This window comes from Fopius arisanus, unplaced genomic scaffold, assembly GCF_000806365.1.
Source record: "Fopius arisanus strain USDA-PBARC FA_bdor unplaced genomic scaffold, ASM80636v1 scaffold00004, whole genome shotgun sequence".
NCBI classification, from domain to species: Eukaryota; Metazoa; Arthropoda; class Insecta; order Hymenoptera; family Braconidae; genus Fopius; species Fopius arisanus.
In genome coordinates, this window is record NW_011887743.1 from 2,245,696 (window position 1) to 2,269,079 (window position 23,384).

The 23,384-nt window shown below is 35.2% G+C and overlaps 2 protein-coding genes across 2 annotated transcripts in view; one reads left to right on the top strand and one right to left on the bottom strand.

Moving 5' to 3' along the window:
• Positions 1–2,007: 2,007 nt before the first annotated feature.
• Positions 2,008–23,384, top strand: part of Tk (Tachykinin) — a gene marked incomplete in the record, with an annotated part of 31,919 nt that continues 10,542 nt past the window's right edge. The window contains 1 exon segment of the mRNA XM_011315381.1: positions 2,008–2,241.
• On the bottom strand, positions 13,801–16,216 carry LOC105273130 (uncharacterized). The gene is made up of 2 exons (XM_011315380.1): positions 15,706–16,216; positions 13,801–15,264 (listed from the first exon to the last, which is right to left on the bottom strand). Exons 1-2 carry the CDS (start codon positions 16,040–16,042, stop codon positions 13,976–13,978), a joined length of 1,626 nt encoding a protein of 541 aa, XP_011313682.1. The 5' UTR covers positions 16,043–16,216; the 3' UTR covers positions 13,801–13,975.

Below are 23,384 nucleotides of genomic sequence, written 5' to 3' on the forward strand. Positions count from 1 at the left end.
GCAATATTTAAAACCCGGAAGTATTGATTTTAGAAGAAAAATTGGAAAAATGTCGGTGACAATTTAATATAAAAAAAAAAAATTAATTGGATGATTAATATTTCAGTTTTATGCAAATAAAATGGGGAGAGTAGAGGGGATGTATTTTTTCGATTATTTTTAACGCGAAGTTCTTTTTTTTTAGAGGGATTCCCCATTTTATTTGATAATGAAGTAAATATGATTGTCATGGCAGAATTGTTGATGAATGTAATGAGAACTTTTGGAATCACGTTGCGGTGGCATGTGCAGTAGCAACTGAAGGCTGGCCTTGGGGTGTGTTTACTTACTTAAACACCATGCGATTGTAGGGATGAGTGGATTTTAATGGGGAATGAGTGGTCCTTTGACTCAGTTCTTGGTATTTACCAGAGGAATTGTTTCAGTCTAGAATAATGTACGCCAGAGGCTCAATTTCAAGCACCAGTTGCACGTAATCCTGAAATTATTTCATTTCAAAGAATGAAAATGCAACTCCATTCTATGAAATTATTATATAATTCTCTAGCAATCAGTTGTTTCTCGTTGACTCTAATTTCTCACCGAATTCTCATTCGAATCAATTTTTTAATCGTTGAATTCGATAATTTTTTTCCCCTGAAGTCTCGGATATGAATATTAAATAAAATATTGTAATTCGAGGTCTTCAATTGCCCGAAATCCCAACCCCAGGCTCTCGCCGACCTTTCGATGAAAACTCCTAATTTTTTAAACAATTATTCTCAAAATATATTCACCTTAAAAAAAAATGAAGTACACAAAGAAATTTATACTTTTTAATTAATTTAATCTCAATTTGAACTTCATTTTCAATTTATTTATAATGTCAAGCATTGTTGTAAATTATTGCTTTGAAATAATTATTTCAGGTGGAAAAAATTGCACTCGCGAATCTTTTAGGTGTGGAACTTTTGTCTAGTGCTCTATTTTACTGTTCGAAAATTATGGAGAATGTCGACAGATGCCGAGAATAGACACCTGTGAATGTTCACATACCGATGAATTTCAAATGGAGCCTTCTCACAATCTGCTCTGCTTACAAACACACCGGATATCGAGTGATGAATGCAAAATACAATACCCCTGAGGGTGCATTATTGTCATTAGTCTCATTGTCTCGTGATGAAAGTGACAGAATTGGAATTTTTATTCAACTCAGTAACAGATGCGTCTAAACAATCACCAGGAATAAATAATAATATCCTAATTCATAGATAATTATCGATATTAATTAAATATCGTGGGAAAAATAATTGTCTGGGGGTGGAGACAATAGGGGAATTTATGGAGTTAAGACTTTTGGTCTTTAATTCTTATCAGACTCGACGTGTAAAAACAATTTAATTATTTCTCTCGCGAAATTCGTCGGGTACTTGACATTGACGGGAATATTAACCTGGTGAATCCCCGCGTTAATAATTTAATCCCTCGTGAATAATTACTCGTAAAACTGGAGTATTGCCGATACTAATCCCACCGCAACGATCCATTAATTAAACTTACGAGTGATTTAAAACATAAAGCTGAAGGATTGAAAGATCATTTTTCATGAGCTAAAAAATAAATTCCCACAAAATTTCCTTTGACATTTACTAATAGTTTTATTACCGCAGAAATGGCATTTTTTTTGCAATTTTATATTCACGTTGTATTAAATAAACTGCATTAAAAAATTGAAGAGTAAAAAATAAATAAATAACAGAGGAAAATATTTTTATTGGAAAATATTTTGGAAGACTGGAATGGAATGAGAAAATAAATAATTGTGGAATGGACTGAATGTGAATGAATGAATAGGTGTTACAGATATTTGACAGATGACAATCAGCTGTAAACTTGATTCACCTGCGGAGGTGGGAGGTAGGTTCACCCCACCCCCAGGGCTGGTGATCGACCATCGGGATTGGTCAGGTGTTTTGATGACGTAGCAACCGTCGCCGGTTCTACGTTCAGGTAGAAGCACGCGGAGCTTCAGTCTCATCCTGACTTCTCGCAGTCCGACAACACTCATTCATTCACTACTTGACACTCCACCCAATAGCCCATTTAAAATCTCCACTCCTCATTTATCCCCACCACTTCAACATAATATCCGCGAAATTCCGCGGACCACCTCCGGGTGAATAATCGGAAAGAAATCATTTCATCAGTGACAGGATTTCCCTGGGACGACCATCTCCAGAGATTTTTCTGAGGTCTAAGGTAATTTCTTTTCTATCATTATTAATTTTCATTCAATCCAATTATTATTATTAATATTTTTATAATTATCGTCTGGTGGATTAATTTAAAAAATCTAAAAAGTGATAGAAATAATTAAAGAAAACTCTGGAATAATCAAAACGTTTGAGTTTTGAATTTCGTTGAGGTAATTTAACAATAAATAATTATTCTCGGTTGATTTTTTTGTTAATTGTACGTAATCCTGGGATTATGTGAAAGGTGTTGATTCACACATAAATTCTGTTGATTCAATAGAATGAGTGATTTGACAGGGCAACACTCAAGTGTTTGATTGGATATTATTTCAACCCCTCGAAAATGCGCGTGTATTTTCTCCGAAATTTATCGACACGTCTGCTATCTATAGCTCCCTCCGAAAAATTTGACACCTTCGATATTTTCCATTTGACAAATGAAATATAGAAATCGTTGGGGTGAATATTTTACCAGACACTCGCCATTAATCCGTCGTAATTACACCGCATTACACCGCAGGTACCACCGAGAAATTTCGGGGTAAATGGATTTGGGTTGGGGTACAGCTTTAAAAGCTCGGGTTTTCAGTGAGCAACAGGCGATGATAACTATAGTCCATCGGCTCTGATCGATCCGGTTATTTATTCTAAAAATTTATTAAAGAAGACATCCCTAAGAAAATTACGCCGATAAAAAATTGTTAATCCCCTCCATTTTGATTTAAAAATATTTAATTCAATCCTTCAATCAATAATCTCTTGATCGACTCCCGTCAATTTATTGTTAATATAATTATATTATCTATACGCATTATAATTAATTATTAAAATTATGTGTATGTTATGAAAATTAATTGGACGAGTCGGAAATATTTTCCTGGATTTATTAAAAAATTCATATTTTTCGCGGGAATTATTATTTTTTTGGGGAATTGATGGAAGATATTTTAATATTAATTATCAGTGATAAATAATTAGTTGAGTCATTAAAGCGATTTGCAATAATGATAAAACTCTTCATGGAAAATTGTCGCGTTTCCTTTGATCACGGGAGAGTGGCGTCTCCAGCGCTTCGCAGACAAAAGGAGTTGCTCTTTCCATTTTTTCCACTCATGAAGAAAAAAATAAAAAATGCAAAAAGGGTAATGCAAAGCCTGTCGTCACACTCGCGTGTTAACCCTCGGCCTGGGGATATTCTGGGGGAAATAGTGACGTCAGTTATGTCGCATATTGTCGGGTATTTTACGTCGATTGGAGAGAATTCTATTGTCTCTCGTTTCTTTTCATGTAAGACCATGTAATTGTTCTTTTCCCTTGGAATTTCAGATCGGTACGGAATAATTTACACGGGGAATGGAAATTACGGTGAGAATTCATTACGATTGACGGATTTTCTTAAGTCGGATCTGCCAGAGAAAATTCTCTCCTTGATTTTCCGATGGAATAAATCCCATTGGATTTTAAAATTCAATTCAATGCTAAATTCATACAAAAGTTTTAAATAAATCGTACGGATTGTTTGGAGTTCAATTCTCTCTAGGTTCACAATTATCTGAAATTAATTATTCATTTTCGTTTCAGTTAATTCGATAATTGCAATAAATCAATTAAATTTTGGGGATTTTCAATCGAAAACCGAACGAGTGAAACGAGTCGCCGTTAAATGCGACATGTCACAGGGAAATATTGAATATTTAATAAAAAATGTAATTGTTATTTTCAGATTAATTCGAAAATCGGGAAAATGACCGGTCATTTTTTTTTCGTTTCGCTTGAATAATTTTTTAATAATTTCTACGTCTTGTGATACGTGTCAAGTGCCCTTTGAGGATTTTCTCAAGTTGGCAATATATTTCATCACTCTCCAATGTTTATTCACCGGCACTTCGTTATATTTATCTTTCTTTCTTTCGCTTCTGCATCGAGTGGTTCTCACATTAGCCCCAGGTCAATTCCCTTTTTCTCTGAGATAATTGAAACTGCCCTGACTATTTTTCAAGTACTCCCCACAATTTATCAAAAAATCAGGGAATAGTCCGACAATTCCCAAATCCTTCAACTCCTATTACCAAAATAATTTACAGTGATTTTTCATGGTAATTATAATTGCAATATTTGTATTGAAATAAATATGAAGATAAAATATAATTATAATTTATTCCTCGAATTGTCCGATGGGACGGAAACTGCGAAAACACCGGGTGAAATTATTTTCTCAGGGATTTGAATTCTGTAAAAGTCGGCGAAACAAGCGCTAAAGTTAAAGTAATAGTAGTAATAACGTATTTAACTTTTTAAATCCGCTTTATTCGCTGGTAGAAAATAATATATTCGAGATACAAGAAAGAATTTAGGTATCTGGTGGGAGGAAAATCGCATGCAAATGCTCGTGTTTTTTATTTCCCCTCAGCAATTCAAAAGTTCTTCCGGACAAGTTTTACTGGACCCCGAGGAATTCATCAAATATTTTCAATATAATTTCATTAATTCCCGAGGAATTCATCAAATATTTTCAATATAATTTCATTAATTCCCAGGGAATTCATCTGCATTCATTTTTTATTAAAATATTCATCGACATCTTGAATATTAACCCAAAAAAAAAAATTACCAAAATATTCCAATCGCAAAAACAATAATAATAAATAATTATATTAAGATAACTTCAATGAAATAATTATTATTTAAATTATATTGAAAAATTGTTTGAAATCCTTTGAAATTGTTATATAAAAATGACAAATTTTTGGAGGAAAAAAATCTGGAATTATTTAAATAATTATTTATTATTATTCTTTGGGTATTTCGTCACGGTTTTCGGTGTAACGACGAGTTTCCAATAACCCTTGAACATCCGGAGCTTTTGGGATGCACTTTGTGGTTTAAATTGTGGTTCTGAAGATTCCGGAAAATGATGGGCGAACGGTCGTAAATCATTTGCCAACAAAACGACGAATGGCAGAAGGGGACTACATGTTGTCAACATGATGGCAACACGAGAGTTATTTATGGTGGAATATTACCAGAGCACTCGATGCACTTTGACACCTCCACCTCCAAGTGATCTTCAAATTCTCCACACGACCGTCAACTATGTGAATTTTTTATTCATCGAGTTTCCTATTGATTTGACGGACAAAACATTCTTCTACCAACAATTGTTGCTATTGTTCTTCATCCTTTTGTTCCTCGGACAATTCAAATTTATGGGAATTTATGCACCGAGTTAAAGTATTTATCGCGATGCTCGCGCATTGTTTTTAGGTATAAATGAAGATGAGAATAAATGGAATGAATGGGTGAAAGTACTCGCCATTTTTATTTAATAAAAAAAAAAAAATCTGATCAAATATAGAATTATTTGGGAAGGACGCGAAAAAATCTCGCGGGAAATTCAGCGAATTTATCTGCAATTGAATATTAATGGAATAATAATTATCGTATTTAAATTATTTATAACATTTTTAGTGTTGAGAATTTTCTGAATTTTTAACGGGAGTTAAAGTTCTTTCTGTTTCTTGGAAATTTCTGCAAGTACCCGCAATTGGGGCAGATAATGTGGATTTTTCCGCAAGGAAAAAAATCGTGAGATGAATTTTCCATGGGAAAATATGCCCCAGGAGATTTCAACGCTCCGTCAAATGGAGTCAACATTCCCATACATTTTACGACACATCCCGAGCTTTTGTGAACGAGCAGTTGATCAAATACTCTACGTATACAGAATAAAAACCCATCATCCTCCGGAGGCTATGAAAATTCCCAACTCATGTAAAATCCCCGACTTTTCCATTTATTTCATCCCCATTCCCAAATTACTCCGGGATTACAATTAAAAATCCCAGTCCATTGGAAAAATAAAGGGTAATTACCGGAATTATTGATTTAATACTGCGAAATATTGCAGCTAAAAATATTTCAACAAAACGGAAATTATCTCGGAGGATTACAAGAACAAGGAAAAGCTAGAATAATTTCTCTGAATTTCATTTGTAATATTTAAAAAAAAATTGGAATATTCTTCGGGCTAATATTTCCGTGGAGTAATATATTTATATTATAATATTTTCAGGGTAAGATCATTACTGAATAAAATTGAGGGCGTCATGGTTTATGGAAACAGGCAGCGACGGAAAATACAATTTCCAGTTTTTAAACCTCTAATTACAATAAACAGATGAGTTTTCTCCCGCTGCTAATGGCTCTCGGTAATCTGACGGTAATTGAAAGGCACTTGGTAATCCCTCGAACTTAATTCAGACCTTTAAATGGCCACAGGGGTGGGGGTCTCAATTTTTTACCCCCAAATAAAATCGCGAGTGGAGTTCTACCGAGATAATTGCATTCACAGAATTTTTCTCGTTATTTTTATTTTCCGTAGGCATTTCATTGAATTCCAGTGAATGGAAAAAGTCCGGGAGACTTTTGAGAGAATCAAATTATTTATTTTAGTCGCCGAATTCTCGAATTGCCATCATATATTTTTTGGAATTCTATTTTTTTTTTGTGCACGTCAATTTAATTGGGAGGAATCATTTTTTTATCGTCTCCCCGTGGATTAAATTGTTTTGTTATCACTGGATTGTCACAGGCTTTCGAGAATACTTGGAATAATGGGTGAGTGGGGGTGGATAAATATCGGAGTATTCCGTGATAAATTCAGGTGCTGTTTTGCGAGCACCTGAAATCGCACTCTTCAATCAATTCATCAATTCACAGAAAATTTTCTCAAGGTTTTCTTTAGGATTCAAGGTTCATCAAACAGGAGTAATCATGAGCATCCTCCCCTTGTAATAGCGTCAGTCTCTAGGGACCATAAATATTAATGGAAAGATTAACTTCATTTCCCTCATTTTATTCACCCTTTTCTGGAAATGATATCCCATCGAATTAAATTCCGCAATCAACTATTAATCCACAAATATTTTCCAGAGATTCATTTTTCATTAATTATATAACTTCCTCATTTTTTTATTAATCAAATTAATTTAATTTGTTTCTCTACGAATATTTTTAAAAAATTGAATAAAAATTGAAATTCAGGTTTTTGGTCATGAATTCTAAAAAAGTTAAAGTTGACAATTAAAATTTTTTTAATTAAGAATATTATATTATTTATTATTCACCAGTTGGAATTAATTCACACGAAAAAAATAATTTAAAATATTGTGAATGGACTTGGAGAATATTTTAATCGTTGAGTGAAATTTTGTGATGAAATTCTGATATTCGAAAATGATTTTGGAGGAAGGAAATAATACCGGTTACGAATGCAACCAATTTGCGAAGGAAAATCGTTGGCCGTGGATAAATCCCCAGTAATTTCTGGTTACCGCTGGGGAAATGTCGAAGTAATGATTTCCGGTGGCCAATTACCAGAAATTAACTCGACTGAGCGTATGAAATGCAATTGCTCCTTGTTTTTCCCAATTTTCAGGCCGCAGTTTTTTTCCGGGGAAAACGAATTAAAAAGCGTTTTTCATTTTATTTTTAAATGCCGACAATTGGAATATCTCCATAGCATTGGAAATAAAGCCATGGGTAAATTCTCGTACGTTCAATGCAAAATGTTGAGGGTAAACAAAGCTCTAGTCATTCATGAACGGTTTTTTTCCACGAGACATGAATTTGTGGTTTCAATTGAATTTCAGTGAATAATCGTTTGTTGCTATTTTTGTTTATCCCATGGGAATATTACGGTTATTCCCGTGGTTCCGGAATTTTTCCCGTTCTTTTACCGAGTTTTTCTTTCTTTATAACAATTTTTTTTCATTTGTTCGTGGGTCGGATAAAAAGAAAATGGGATGAACTCTAGCCCGAGGGCGTCTCGGTTATCTAGTTGAATTTCTCCTTGAATTATCTTGTCTCTTATGCAACAACAAGATCACGATAAGTAATATCTACTGAAGGAGAAAATTCCAGGAGAGAATAGAAAAAAATTAACGGCAAAAAAATTTAATCTTTCGATTATTCACATTTTTAATTTAATTTATGGTTCAATCCGGGGATGTTATTCAACAATTCAATACGAAAGGGGAAATGGGGGAGGAAAAGACAGCCGTTGGTATTTTTATTGTCGCAGTAGTAAAATCCGAAATGGAATAAAATGGTGGAAAGGAATATTTATCGTGAAATTGAACGAAAAATCGCGATAGGGCGCACCGTAAAATCGAGACGGCGAATAAAGTGACATTTTTCTTTATCAAGTTTCGCGTTTTCTCTCTCGTTTTTTTTTTGCCAACCCTCAGATATTTGCGACAGGTATTCGAAACCTCAGGCATTTTAGATTCGATAGCAGCTCCGCAGATTGAGAAAACAACTGGGTAACAATAGAAATTCCCAGCGCGTTGGAATTTTCTCTCTCGATATTTGCGTTATATTTCCATTTCAGATTCTCCCGTGGAAAATATTCTAATAATTTCCCGTAAGGAGTCACTTGTCATGGCATTTTTTTAGTCTGAATACGAATTTATATTCATTGCGAGTCAAATTACGCGTTTCAGGGAAATGTGCGACATGTTTTTGGGAATTAATTTTTTTCTTTCTCCCCGGTGCACGTCAATTCGCGCACTAAATTCGCGAGTTTCTCTTCGGTATAAATGAACAGTAATTCAACGGTACATTGGGTATTTGCGTTTGTTAAAAGTTAATTGAGAGCTCTCGAATGGAATTGTTGAATATTTTCTCGGTGTTCACTGGTTTTTTTAATTTGTCAATGAGATTTTGTGCATTTTATCATTCATTTTGGGAAGTCATGGAAAATAAATCGGAGGTTTAGTAATTAATACAACGAATGGTAAATGTATTTTTTATTTATTGTTTAAGAATTGGAATTGGAATTGAGAATTATTTCCTTTCTGGACGGAATAATTTTGTCATGCGGCTGACTGGACGCTGAGTTATTCCCCTTTTTTAAATTCAAAAATAGAATGAGTCGCGAAAAATTGTTGCTTTTCGCAATAATTAATAATCGTGTTTTTTTAAAGGGATTCTAGGATTTTACAGTTAATTATCGGCGGCGGATGATTAGAGGTAATTAATTCCCCAACATAGAAATTGCCACTCATTTTCACCGGGAGTATCTCCGAATCTAAGAGAGATAAAAAAATTTTCATTAGAACTTCTTTTGTAGAGCGGAATAATAGCTACAAAAGATCCGTTCACAAAAATTTCGCTATCTCCTTCCCATCCAGAGATATCCTCCAAAAAGGGAATGAACGAAGTGAAAAATTCATTCATTCATTTTTTTTATGTCATTCTAATTTTTTTAATTAAAAATATAAAATTGTGTCTCTTGAGGCATGTGTGGGGTGTTTTTTACTTGGTAGTTGGACTCAGGGTAAAACGCAATTTAAGGTCTGGGAATTTGCGGTGCTAACAAATCAGAGTTAAACCCCAAGTCGTTATGGGACGAAAATTCAGTTTGTCGACGTCAGTTCGTAACTAACGAACTGTCGTTAGCTCCTCAGGTATTCCAACATCTACAACTACTTTTTACACAATTCCATTTCATCCTTAATATTATTTACTAGAGTTAAACGTGCCACGTAATTATTCCGACGTCGAGAAAATTTCTGGTGATGAAATCATCGACCCCATCATCAAAAAATAATAATAATAATTACTATTATTAATTGAACATAAAGCAGTCATTTCTCCGATCGAAAACTTCCAGAAAACATAATTTTCCAAAATTTCGGATGAATAAATGACCAGAAAATAATTAAAAACAATTAAAAATAACTAATCGACGATTGGATTACGGGAATAATTATTTCCGTCATTAAAATCATTAATTAATGCATAAAAATTGATTGCAGAAAAAGAAAAGTGTCGGGGAAACGGAGGGAAGGCCCTCGGGGATTTTCTCCCAACACTCGAGTTTTTCTCAAACAATTTATTTATTAATTTTTTTTTAATGGGCAAAACGCATTTTTTTCAAGCGAAAATTCCAACAGAATTTATTCTTCATTCGTTACATCGAAGCGCAATAGACTTTCCTTTGAATTCCTTTATAAAGGAGTCAAGGATTCAAGGGAATTGTTTGAATACTCGTGGGTGAAGACCCGTAAAACAGAAATGGACTTCTTATTACGTTAATGCACATTTTCGTGGTACCACTTTACACAACCATTTTGCAGTCCATCCACTCTGAGATTTTTTTCTTTTTTCTCTCGACTGCAATCCATCTTCCCTTTTTCGCGCGTCTAGTACTTTTATCTGATATCTCATTTAAAATTTTAAATAACATATTTTTTTATAATAAAAAAAATTAAAAAATGAAATAAATTCGGAGAGTGGAATAACGGAGAGTTATTTTTACACTCTGAGATATAACGAACTGCTATTCATCAATTAAAAAAAATAAATCTGCCAGTCAATCAAGTGTGATTATTAATTAGTACTGAAGATTGCGGTGAGTGAAACCTCCTATTACCCCATTCAAAATCTTTTAATAAAACTTGATACCTCCGATCCATTCACAAATCAAATCCAATCTCTCGGTTGTAAATCCCCTTTTTTTTTTCTCGTTTCTGATTCATCCAGAATTTTTTTTCCCGTCCAATCAAAAAAATTCAGCAATGCGAAAGTAAATCCGTCCCGCGGAAAAACCGATCCACAACAATAATTCGTGTAGTTTGATTTTATCCGGATGGATATGAAGTAAAAATATCACGGGCTTCCAGAAATGAAAATAAAAATAATTTTTTCTTTGTTTAGTTAGCGAGATTTTTTTTTATTAAAAAAATACTGCGATATGATGCAACCGTTTCGCGAGAAGTTTTTGAATTGAGGAAAACAACTGGTAATTGCGGAAAACTTTTTTGAGGTGAAAAGTTCTTTTTGAAAGTGGAAACAATGCGGAAAAAAAAATACTGGAGAGGGATAAGAGTTTCGAATGAAAAACCGAGGGTCTTCATTAAATTAAAAATTCGGTGAAATTACAGTGGAAGAGGCTGAGGGAAAGATTAATAATTAAGAGACCAATTAATTGAATAATACCTGACAGTTGACACGTGATAATAAATCATGGCTTTTAATCAATTTCCATTTAACGCGCGATCCATCATGAATATTTCTAATTAATTACAGTTTCTTTGTTGCTAAATAAATTCAATAATCTCGGAACACCTGCAGTACTCCATTTTTTAAAATGAAAAACACTTTTCCGGTATTCATATGCAGATATTACTGTCCCTCCCACGTAAAAATTCTTTTCAGTCTCGAGAATAGACCGAAATTTTAGTTTCTCTCCGACAAAAATTAAAGAGCCTGAAAAATGATAGAAAGAGGAATGGAAAATTTGTTTGAAGTTGAAAACTCATTGTAAATTCTTTCCCTCCGATTGTACTGAGTTGGCGTTTGTCTCGAGCGTCGGCCCTTCGTTGTCTGCCGACAATCCAAATCCCCCGTATGCGATTCACCGGTTTATCGCTCCGTAATTTTAACCCTGACATTTATTTAACGACTGGGTATAAGCTTTTGTCGTATAAATTCACGTCCTGGTGTCGTTATCGCACTTGACAGTTGACACATTGACGGATGTATTGAAAATCACGAAGAAAAACGTTTAATACCGATTTTTCCCAGTCATCATTTCGAAACGCAGAAATTCATTAATTAAAAAATAAATAGCTTCATCTATTTCAATTAATTCAGTCTCGCAATTCATCAAAGCGAGATTGATTAAATTAATTTCTGTTATTGAATTCACAGAGGGATAATGGAGAAATTAATTTTCCGTCGAGATGGAGTAAATTATCCGCGATTTTTGCGAGTAATGAAAATTCTGCTGTTCATAAACAAAATAATTCAACAATTATTTCGCTCCGGGGCTTTTAATGAGATTTAATCCGTATCAAAAGCGCCTCTGGAATTTTCATAGTGCTGTAATTTTTTTAGCGCATTATCGAGCACTTACGTGTGGGTAATCTGTGCTGTGAACTGGGGGAAAAAATCAGGGATTATCTTATCAGTGGGTAAACTACTTTAAAAGCTCTGGTCAGATAAAAATCGAGTATTGAGGGGTAAAAGCCATGCGGAAAAAAATTTATTGGGAAATTTACACTGGCGTTTAGTAATTGTACGGCGTATTTATCCTCCGGATTTTTTTTTTGTGATAAAGGGATGAGAATTTCTCTGAAATACTTTGGGGATTTAATTTTCTTCATTAAATATTTTATACTCCATATTTTGTTTGCATTCCAAATCGTGCAGAACTGTAATAAGTATGAGGAAAGGGGAGGAAAAATGTCTGATCGCGTGAGATTTTTTCCCTCCGGTTTGTACTAATGCACCGGATCGATCCCCTCAGGGACAAAATCCGTTCTCTTTAATTTTCCCTCGAGATGCTCCATTTTCTATTCAACAATTTCCCTCAGCATCCCATCTAATCATTTAAAATATTTAAATCCATAAAATTGCATCTCCCCCCATAATAATTCAAATAATTACAATTTTCCGAAAATTCCCGGGAGGAAAAATTACCGATTTTAATGACAAATCACCATAAACCTTTAGTCGCATCGGGTGAATGGTCTCGTTAATAACAAAAGATTTAGTCAGTCCAAAGGAATCGAAATGTTAAATGAAAGTTTATCGGGGATTTTTTTTTTTAAATAGCGATTTGCAATTCAGGTCATGGCAGTTTGCATGAAGAGCCAACGATCCCATCTTCGATATGCTCGATCAAACGGTTAAAGTTTAATGGTCCTCTCATGTCCCATTCCCCAGCTATCCATCTAAACTCGTCTGCAAGTACCTAAACCATATTGAAATCACTCCCCGATGGGTTTTGAGCCAGTGGCAAATGCCAGAGAACAAAGATCCAGTTCCCCACTATTCCAACATTTTCGATTTTATGCATCCTGGGATTCATCTCCCTTTAATCCAGGAAATTGCCTGTCTGTGCAATTAAACATTGACTATCCCCAAGATTTGTTCTCATACAATTCACTATTTGTTGCTCGCTATTTTCCAGAATTATTCCAAACGATTGACAACTGGAATTACTGAATCTTCAACTAAAATTTCAATTAAAAAAAAATACGTATTTAATTTAATGAAATTATTGAAATCTCTGATTAAAAATTCAGACAACTTCGTGACTGAAATATCCAGAAATATTCAACAATGTAGAGAAGATTTTTCGTTGAGATTGGATTAGTCTGGAGGAATCCCTAAAGGGGATCCTAAAACAAAGCTAATCTCCTCTGACTAAAAATACCTCTCACCTAATCCGTGTAATCCTAGATATCAAGACCTAGGAAACCCATGGAGAAGCTGAAGACCAAAGAGATAGTGATAAAACCAGAGATATCCTAAGCTAATGAATAAGTCAAAAGGCGGAGCATCGACAAAGTGAACAGAAGCACCTGTTATCAAAGTCTGTTGTCAGTTGGGAATAAAGAAAACAGCCCCGACATTTCCCTTTCTCCATGACTAATGACCAGTCTCACGGCCGGAGAGTCAAATTGCGATTCCAAAATTCAAATTCAAATGAGATATATCAAAACGAGATATTCAAACCCGAGATATATCAAAAGGTCGCTTTATTCCGATCTTCAGTTGCTGTACAGTTGAGTGAAAGCATGATTTGGGTCATGGAGTTGTGTTTCCTCATCACCATTAAATTCAATTTCAACTCATACGATTGTTTGATACCGGTGGATTGATTAATTTTTTTGTCCAGCTGAAGGGAACTGAATGATTTGGTGCTGTGAACTCTCGTCGAATGATCAGCCGTAATCATCAGTGCTGTCATCTTTGAGTTCAGTGTACTGACCAGGTTGCCAGGGCAGGCTGACATACCTCTGGACGTAGGACACATCATATTTGAAGCCAGCATCATCAACCTGTTCGACTGAACAGTTGACGAAGGATCCACTTTTGTAGAGCGTCAGGGGACAGCCGGTCTGATCCTTCGGAGGGTAGATCATCATTCTGTTCTCGTCTCTGCCTTTGCCTTCTCGATTCACTGGGACTATTCTAGGAAGGGAGAAGTCGTGGCGAATTCTTCGGGTTCTGATCCTCCGGGGCTGACGCTCATTCCGCTGATCCCTGAACTTGTTCAGTTCTTCTGAGAATCTGGCTTTTGTTGTTTTATCTCCTTTATCTTCATTTGCCTGATCATCTTCATCTGGTTGATCTACACTGCATTGGCAGAGGGATCTCCTGCAGGTGAGGCCCTCGGCCTTCGTTTGCTCTTCATCTGCTTCGAAATTGGAGTCGTAACGATCAAAATCCCTGATCCTCGGTCTGAACTTCGGATTTGGCCTTGAGTTTTGAAGATCAAGACATTGACACCCGCGATCAACCGTTTGAACTTCAAAATACGTCGACTTGTTTTTCCTCCGGGAGTTGTCAGTCGATCTCACCTCGAAGGAGAACTCCTTGTCAGGGTACCTCCTGGTGATCTTCCTCCGGAAGGTCTCACCAGGTTTCTTCACTGCCTCGATCTCCCGACGGATTGATTTCAGGTGTGACGAGAGTATCCTGTACTCATCTCCGAATTTCTTCAGGTACGCACCGAAATTCTTCCAGTTGCTGGGAGGTGCCACCGTCGGCTGGAGGTCCTGGAGCTTGAGTTTTTCAGGGATTCGCTCCGGAGAGGAGCAGGAGCAAATGCTCAGGCAGTCGTCAGGGCCGTTTGTGTTGTCATTCGTGGATTTTTTAGATGATCGCGAGACTGTTCTTGTTCCAGGGCTTTCAGGGCACCTGCATTCCACCGAGCAACTGGGATTCCAGTCGTCGTTGATGCAGGTGCACCCAATTATCCGTTTTGCTGCTCGGGTTTTCAGCATGCTGCATAATTTACGAGTTGGTGAGCCCTGAGGAGGAGCTGACGACGGAGTGCATCGGGATTTTGAGCGTTTTTTGGTGGAGCTGAGGAGTTTCAGCCTTTCGGCTTTCAGCCGCTCCACGCAGTCGCAGCAGCTGCATGACTCCGATTTTTTGGATTTCTGAGGATTTTGGGAATGATTCGGGAGTTTTCGGGAATCCGAAGACGATCGGTTTGATGAGGAATCTGTAGAAATGAGAACGAAAGAAATTTTTCCTCTAAGAATTTTCTCAATTTATTGAAAATTATATCGATTCCATACATTTGCCAAATTTACAGGTAAAAATATTTAAATAAATGGCGTAATATGAAAAATGAATATTATTAACATTTATTATTATTGTAAAATAAAAAAAGATGTTGTTTTTCGATGTCGGTTAAAAATTGATGATAAATGTCGATTAATTGATGAAAAACTATCGATTTTAGCAGAAAATGTGAAAAGACAAATTCTTTTTGAATTTTAATAATCTCCAAAAAATAACTGATGACATTTCAACGTAGAGTCGATAGTTCTCAAGATAATCGATAAAAACAACAGCTTTTCCATTTCGAGTTGAAATAAATTCGATAAAATAGTCAAGTGTTGCCTTATGAAATTCAAATCTATATTTCCTCGTGCTTTACCTCTCACCAATTTCTCTCTATCTTTTCTTCTCGTTCGTGAGTCTCTCGACCAACTTTTTAGTACTTCAACACTGGTGACTTTAACAACTGGAGATGCTGTAGTTTCTCTTGTATTTCCTCTCTCAATCCCAGTTTTTTCATAGACACTCGAGGGACTTCTCTTCACTCTCCCAGAGTCAACATTTCTTCTGCTCCTGCAACCCCTCGTTTTCATCCGTCGGGGAATTCTCTCGAGACGTTTAGAGGATGTCGGGGTGTCCGGACAGGGACAGTCCTCACTCGAGACGGAGTTGAATTTTGAGGGATCGATGTCTTTGATTCCTCGGGTATTAGACATTTTTTCAGGTTAACTCATTCTTTAAACAATATCTTCATTTATCCAGATCGATGTACCCGTTAGAGAAGCTCCACTAAATATTTTTTTACACTCGGATGAAATTTTTTTTCTATTATTTCTAATGGCTTCATGAATATTTAATTTTAAATTATCCTCTGATGCCCTGACTTTGTACTTAACTGGTAAATTCACTTTTAACTTCACGCCGATCTTTTATAGCCAAACTTCAAGCACTTTTTATTTTATTGTTGTTTAAATTATAAATTGCACTAGATGTTCTCCACCCACGAAAAATTCATTATCTCAATAAAATAAATTAATTAATTCGGATAATACAGATCAGAATAATTACGGGAATTATTGCAGGGTTTTTTGGTTTATTTAATATTCGCCCCGGGGGGAGGGAGAGGGGAATAATAATTTTATTTGTTGATCATTAATTTGTCCGTCTGCGAAACGAGAATCCATGAATTTTTCATCAATATTTTGGGAGTTTTATGTACCTTTGGGGATGATTTCTATAAATAGATTATCCGGGGGTTGATGTGTATTTGACGAGGAAATTTATGTCCCGCACAAACACGATGTAATTATTTATTTATCAATTAACCATAGAAAATTCTGTTAACAATCTCGCAAGGCATTGAGTGAAAATATTTACGCGGGGGAAATATTCATCCATTAAGTATTCGCACTAATTAATTAATTGCAATAATAATTTGATTTCTCGGTCAACAGAGTAATTGTGTTATATTTCCAATCATCCGTTAAAACAGATTTCGGAAGTAATTGATTACCGGAATGCAATTATCCGCTGATTATTCTGGTATTAATGAGTTGATTCGTTTATTTCCGTTTTTAATTCCGGAGTATTTTTTTTTTTTGGGTGAAACTCGAGATGAGAATTGATGGGAAACTTCGGAGCAACTGAACTACAACGTGAGATCATAGATTATTCCACAACTCGGTAGACAAATCTCGGGATTTCTGAACAATTAGGGAATACCCTCGCACCTCAGGACGACTAATCAACGAGATAAATAATGAGTTATGATTTACCCCGAAGGAGAGAATTCTGAATTCATCATGAGACCAAAGAAAAAAACCTTTTTTTTTCCCTCACTCTCCAATTTTTAATGCGAAAACTATAACTAATTAAAAATAGAGTAATTGCCTGATTTATTTACAATAAAATATCAATGAATCGTCAATTATGTAATGGAATAAAAATAAAATGGTGTAAAATGCGCGATGACGGGAAATTCGTCGAGTGGAATATAAAACCGTAAGTGCAAACTCATAAAATATAAAAAGGTCATCCCGGATTATCATCCCTGATTCCATCCCTTTTCCATGGATCGATCCAATCGTAAAAAGCCTCTGAGAGTGTCACGTTTTTACAATCGGTAATTGATCATTGAACTTTTCATGTTTACTCTCGATTTATCCATTCGGAAAATTCATGTTCATTGATATCTTCGTGCAATCTTATTCTCGTTTGTTCCGAGTGCTCGTTCAATGCCCATTACTCTCCATTATTTTCCCTCATAATTGCGTGTCACCGATAAAGCGAGAGAGAAAAAATGAGCAACTATGATTGCCAGGGAAACGGAATTTTTTTTTTGTGGGGGAAATTATAGGTCATTGATTGATTAATATTAATTGGTCGAGCGATATCTGTGAATATATTCGGTGAAATTGGACGGTTTTTTTCGGAGAGAAAATCTGGGGAATTTTGTGGGGAATGTACCGCGAGGGATTAAATCGCGGTTCGGTTTAACTGAATTCTAAAACCTCCAGCCATCATCCAACAATATTCTCGGTAATTTCGCGGTGTGCGTGATAATAAATTCCTGTCAAAGTGGGTGATAAAAATATTGACATAAATATTCCACGAATTGTAATTCCCATCGCGACCGATCCTGAAATCCACGGAATTCCAAATGAATCGAGAAAAATCCGTCCCTGAAAATAGGAAGTCTTTTCCCGTGTAAAAAAAAAATATATAACAAAATTATAATTACAAAAAAAATTGTTCTATTCAAATTTTTGAAAAATTTTTCAAAACTCTTACGAGAAATAAAATTGTTTTGTTTCCCGATTTTTTTTTGTTTCATAAAAAAAAATTTCTGAAGTTCTCCCGAAATTTTTTGAAAGTTTGGAAAAAATATTCTGATTACAATTTTTTTTAACACGGGTTGTAATTGAGAAATTATCTGAGATAAAAAAACGAAAAAACCTTCAACCCGATAATCGGTCGGATCGTTGCTTTCTTTTTCAGTCAATCGAGCGGCAAAAATCGTTTAGCTTTATCTCAGGTCTCCACAAAGTCGACAACAATCCTTGACATTTCCCCTCCCATTTTCGATAACCGGAAGTAAACGGAAATGCCAGTCGTCACTTCCGGTGGTGAGTGAATGCACTCCATCAGGAATTTTCAAAAATAAAAAAATTCGCCAAAAAAAATGCGAGTCTGTCAGTTCAACTCAATCTTTCCTGAGTTTCCACCGGAAAAAAAAATCGTTCATCCGAAGTTAGAGAAGAAGTAAAAAAAAATTAGTGGTAATTGAAAAACTTTGAACTTTTCCATTTCCATTACCTCTCATCATTCATGTAAACAATCGCATGAATAATTATTTTGGAAATAGTACACAAGTGATAATTGCGATTTGTCTCTCCCCCCGATTCATGATTTGGTTAATGAATTGGTTAATTAATCAATTCACGTCAGCGCGGGACTCTAATTGCCTTCATATTGTGGAGTGCAAAATTTTTGCGAATATTCTCTCAATTCCGAGTGCAAATTAAGCCGCATGAAAAATATCATCTCGACTTCATTAATATTCATTTTTTTATATTTTCCTTTTTATTCTGAGTCGCTGATTATGATTCTTCCTCGGCTTTAATGGATTATTACGGGAGTTGAGAGTAAAAAAAAAATCCATTAGCTCTCATCTTGCCGAGAGGTGAGAGGATAAAAGGTTGCTAATACATTTATGTCTTTCTCAATTTCCGCAATACTTCCCCCCTAAATCTCTGTACACAAAACCTGACAGTGATAAATAATTAGACAATTATTTACGGTTTAATTTTTTTTAATTGGGTGAACGGATTATTCTAGGACTTCCGATTAATTTCGGTTCGTTAATTTCAAAAAATCATCTTCCATTCGCCTGACGAGTAATAAATGAATAATAAATAATTAAATAATTAAGTAAGGGTCAGAGGAAGGGATGAAAGGTTGAAAATATTTTGAGATTTTTATAAACAATCGGTCGTTCTAGTGAATTTAATAATGCAAAAAGAGGAAAGAAATTTGGTGGAGTCGATGGAGATAATCGATAATAATATCTTGGAAAATGTGGGGGAGGGGATTTTATTGGCAACGAGGGCGCAATTACGCGAATGACCAGATCATGTCACCCCCATCGTGTAAACTCATGCCCTCACTACCAACGACCCTGATTTTTTTTTTTTTCACCCCTCATGTATTTTTCTCGGCCTTTTATTTCTTATAGGTCTTGTGTACAGGGCTGTAACTCTCACCCCTGAAGCCTTTTCAACCCCTTCCCTCTGTTTACCACTTTCTCCACTTCTTCTTTATCTGGGAATATGGAAAACTTACTAGATGTCAGGGAACAAGTTTTTATGAAATACTAAAAGGTTTTTGCCATTTGCTTGTCAACTAAAAATTCCTGGTATTCACTAAATTTTTTTCTCGCTTTTGAAATTTTTTACAAGTTCAAGGTCAACCTCTGGAGAAATTCAACTTTATGGATAAATAAATGAATGAGTAAATATTTAGAATATTTAGAAAGTTATTTTTCATTGTCTTCAATTAATATGGCATGAATTTTCATTCGTCTGTCTCGCGGATTATTTCCGCGGAATTTAATTGATGGCTTCCAAAATTAATAATAAATTTTAATTGATTGGGATAATTTAGTCAGACAATCAATCCCGCATATTACAAATATTCCGGGCACCATGATAAATGGATAATGGATGAGTCACGTATCAATGTTAACAATTTGAAAGGCGATATGAGGGAACAATCCGTTTATCTCAATTACTCAAATTATTCCAACAAAGCCACCTATAGCGTAATGTGTAATTAAACATCGAAAATTGAGTATTGAAAATCACTGAATTATCTCCCACCCAAATACCAAAAATTCTGAATCTATAAATGATCTAATTCACATTAATTTAACGATGGAAAAAATCTCTCCGGAATTTCTCAAAAGATTAACTGCCCCAGATAACAAACGATTTTTAATGGAATATTATTCAATTAAATTAGGAACGAGAATGATAAATCATTGACGTCATCGTACAAATATTGGAGATCTATATAAGTACTTGAAATCCCGTTCAATGCGTGTAGTAATATTTAAAATCTCTCCGAAAACCTCCAACTCAAAAACAGTACCACAGATTAATTTATTAAGCTATTGTATTCCACTGAAAAATTATCCGAATGAAGGTCCCTGAAAAGGCGATGAATATTTACTTTCCATGAACGAAAGATAATGAGAAACCTTGAAAATATGATAAAATTATCTATTGAATCAATCGACAAGTGGTAAATCATTGAATTAATGGAGAACAATATTTTTTACTGGAAAATTTTGATGTGATCGATCAACAGAAAATAAAGTGAAGGTCGAAGTGAAATTTCTCCCGTTAATTGAATATTCATTATTCATTAAATTGTGGATTTTCTGCTGATTCAAGTACATACGAATCGTTTTCATATCATTCCCTACAACTCCAGTTATTCTCAAACTCAATAAATCAATATTGAAGCTACCCACATACCGGATAAGCGAACCGGATGCCAAAGGACCATAAAACAAAGAGTAAAATAAAAAAGGTAAAAGAAGAGAATAAAAAAAAATTGCTTCCTGCATTCATCGGATAGATTCCATTCGCCCTGTTTCTCCTCATGTGCCATTTTCTCAGCTTTATTTTTTTTCATCTATTACCCCTCGCCTTTAACGATGCCCTCCCACGGTGTCGTAAATTCTTTTAATTAAAATTTTGAAGATGTTATTCGACATGTAACGAGATGTTGACAGATTCGTTTCTAAAGAACACGCGATGAATTCTGCTGAGAGTTCAATGGATTTCATATCGACTGTTTGTCCAAGTGAACGATCGTTTCCACGTGTCGATCTTTTCACTTTTTTTTCTCATTTTCTCCAGATGTCTTTCGCTCTTTATAAAATCCAATTGGTCTACCCTATTTTCTCGGCATGCACTTGATCCATCTCGCGGTTATCCTCTGGTTTTTATAGTCTCTACGGGTTTGCAACTCTTCTCGGTTTATTTTATTGAGCGACACGCGGATATAGCGCGAGACAGGGAGTTACAGGACAATGAGTGGATGGGATTGAAACAAGTTTATTATCTGAGACAGTTGCTGGAAATACTTTCTATTTTTCACGTTCGTTTTAGAAAATAGATCCGGTGAGAATTCTAGAGGAAATGGAATTTATACTGGACTTGTGACGAATCTGAGAGATTCTCAAATTGAAATAGACCGATACCTGGACATTTGACCCAATAAATCGAACATTGACCAGACAGTTAAGACTACAAAGGGATAATGGAAAAATGTCCACCGAAGGGATTCCATCCCTGCTGGCATGATTGTTTCAGCGAATTTTATCGCTCGTGAAAACGAGCGAATTGTCCCTAGAGATATCTGGGCCCCCAAATTTTCCCCAACAACCCCGCGGGAACATCTCCAACATTTTATTCTGATTGAAGAAAAAACGGTCTGCAATTCCCGTGTAATTACTTTTAACTCTCATCTAGTTTCGTTATTTATTTTATTTTTCAGTAATCGGAGTTGCAAAAATAGCGGATTTTGAAATTTTTAAAAGCACCGCGGGTAAAAAAAAAATTGGAATCGAAGTATTTTCTCCAAATTTTTCAAAAATTTCTGGAAAACTCTTCAGAAAATTCTTTTCATGAGAAAAAATGGGGAAGCTAAACAATTTTATTTTTGGGAAACGCTTTGAACAATTTTCCAAAAATTTTATTGTTTTAAAAAAATAATTTTCTGAAAAGTTTTCCAGAAATTTTTTGAAAATTTGGAAAAAATATTTCCGTTACAATTTTTTTTTTACCCGGGACATGAATACCGTCCATAAGCGTATTATTCAGTTATTCAATATGAAGTACAAATATATATTGCGCAACCGCATCGAAACGCGAGATTCAAAAGCCCTGGATTCACCTGTGACAGTTTGTACCTTTGTTTATACCAACGAGTGATATTAAATCCCTCTGTAACCTTGATCGCACCCGTTGGTATCGAATTATTACTCGAGGATTGTTTCAAAAATATCGTGCAACTTTACTATTTGCAAAAATTATCAACGCAACGAAAATTGCAATCTGCCCCAAGAATTTTTTACTCAATTCCCTCTGAAAACTGAATCATCTCGAAATTAGGAAAGACTTCGTTTTATAATATTCATCGAATGAACTTTTATTTTTCATTTACGAGAGTTGAATGGAATTAATTCTGTTTAACAACTGGTGAAAAATGAGTTTAAGTGTTCTAGGAACGTTCTCCGTCAGGTGGTGATAAATTCATGATTAAAAAGGCTTCAATTAGCCCAGCGCCTTTGCAATTAGTACGTTCCCACGAATTTTCGAGGGAGAAAGAGGGAAAAAAAAATTGGAATGGACCCGCAATTGAAACCCTCCGCTCTTATTTTCATGATGAAAACTTCTTCAATCTCCAGCAGACCCAATACAAATGATTAATTACGATTAAATATAAAGGTGTAAAAAATGGCGAGAGTAATTCTAAAACTGAAAATTCACCAGTCTGATCTAGTCTGATAATTTCCTCCGCGCAATAAATCCCCAGATCCTTGACTCAGAAAATTAGCTTATGTTCCAACCTTCGAAGGTAAATTCACCATAAATATTTCACGTATCTCCAGCAACCGAGAAACCACATTACCGGTCTGTACCCTGGGAAATAACCTTTTAATCCGGGAATATGTATTCTCATTGCGTTGAATTTTTACCCCTCGCGGTTTTCCCTCGAAATGACTCGCCCTCATTAAAACTCCAGAGATAAAATATTTAACAGCTGTTCTGTGTTACTCATTCGTATTGAACGACTCAATGAGACAAATACGTCGAGTTTCACTTTATGATACCAAGTTGATTAAGATATCTCGAATGAAAAAAAAAATAACAGTCGAGAGAATCCAAGGAATTATGTGACTCCATCACTACCATTTTTAATTTATTCGGAGGGTGAGATGTAGTTTTTTTTTTATCGCGTTTTACTCCCTTCACAATCCCCTAACTC

What these genes read in the sequence shown, in the direction of transcription:
- LOC105273130 (XM_011315380.1), bottom strand. Translation starts at nt 16,042, where the DNA reads ATGTCTAATACCCGAGGAATCAAAGACATCGATCCCTCAAAATTCAAC. An exon ending in TAGAGAGAAATTGGTGAGAG is followed by an intron (nt 15,265 to 15,705) that starts GTAAAGCACGAG and finishes TCATTTCTACAG; the next exon opens with ATTCCTCATCAAACCGATCG.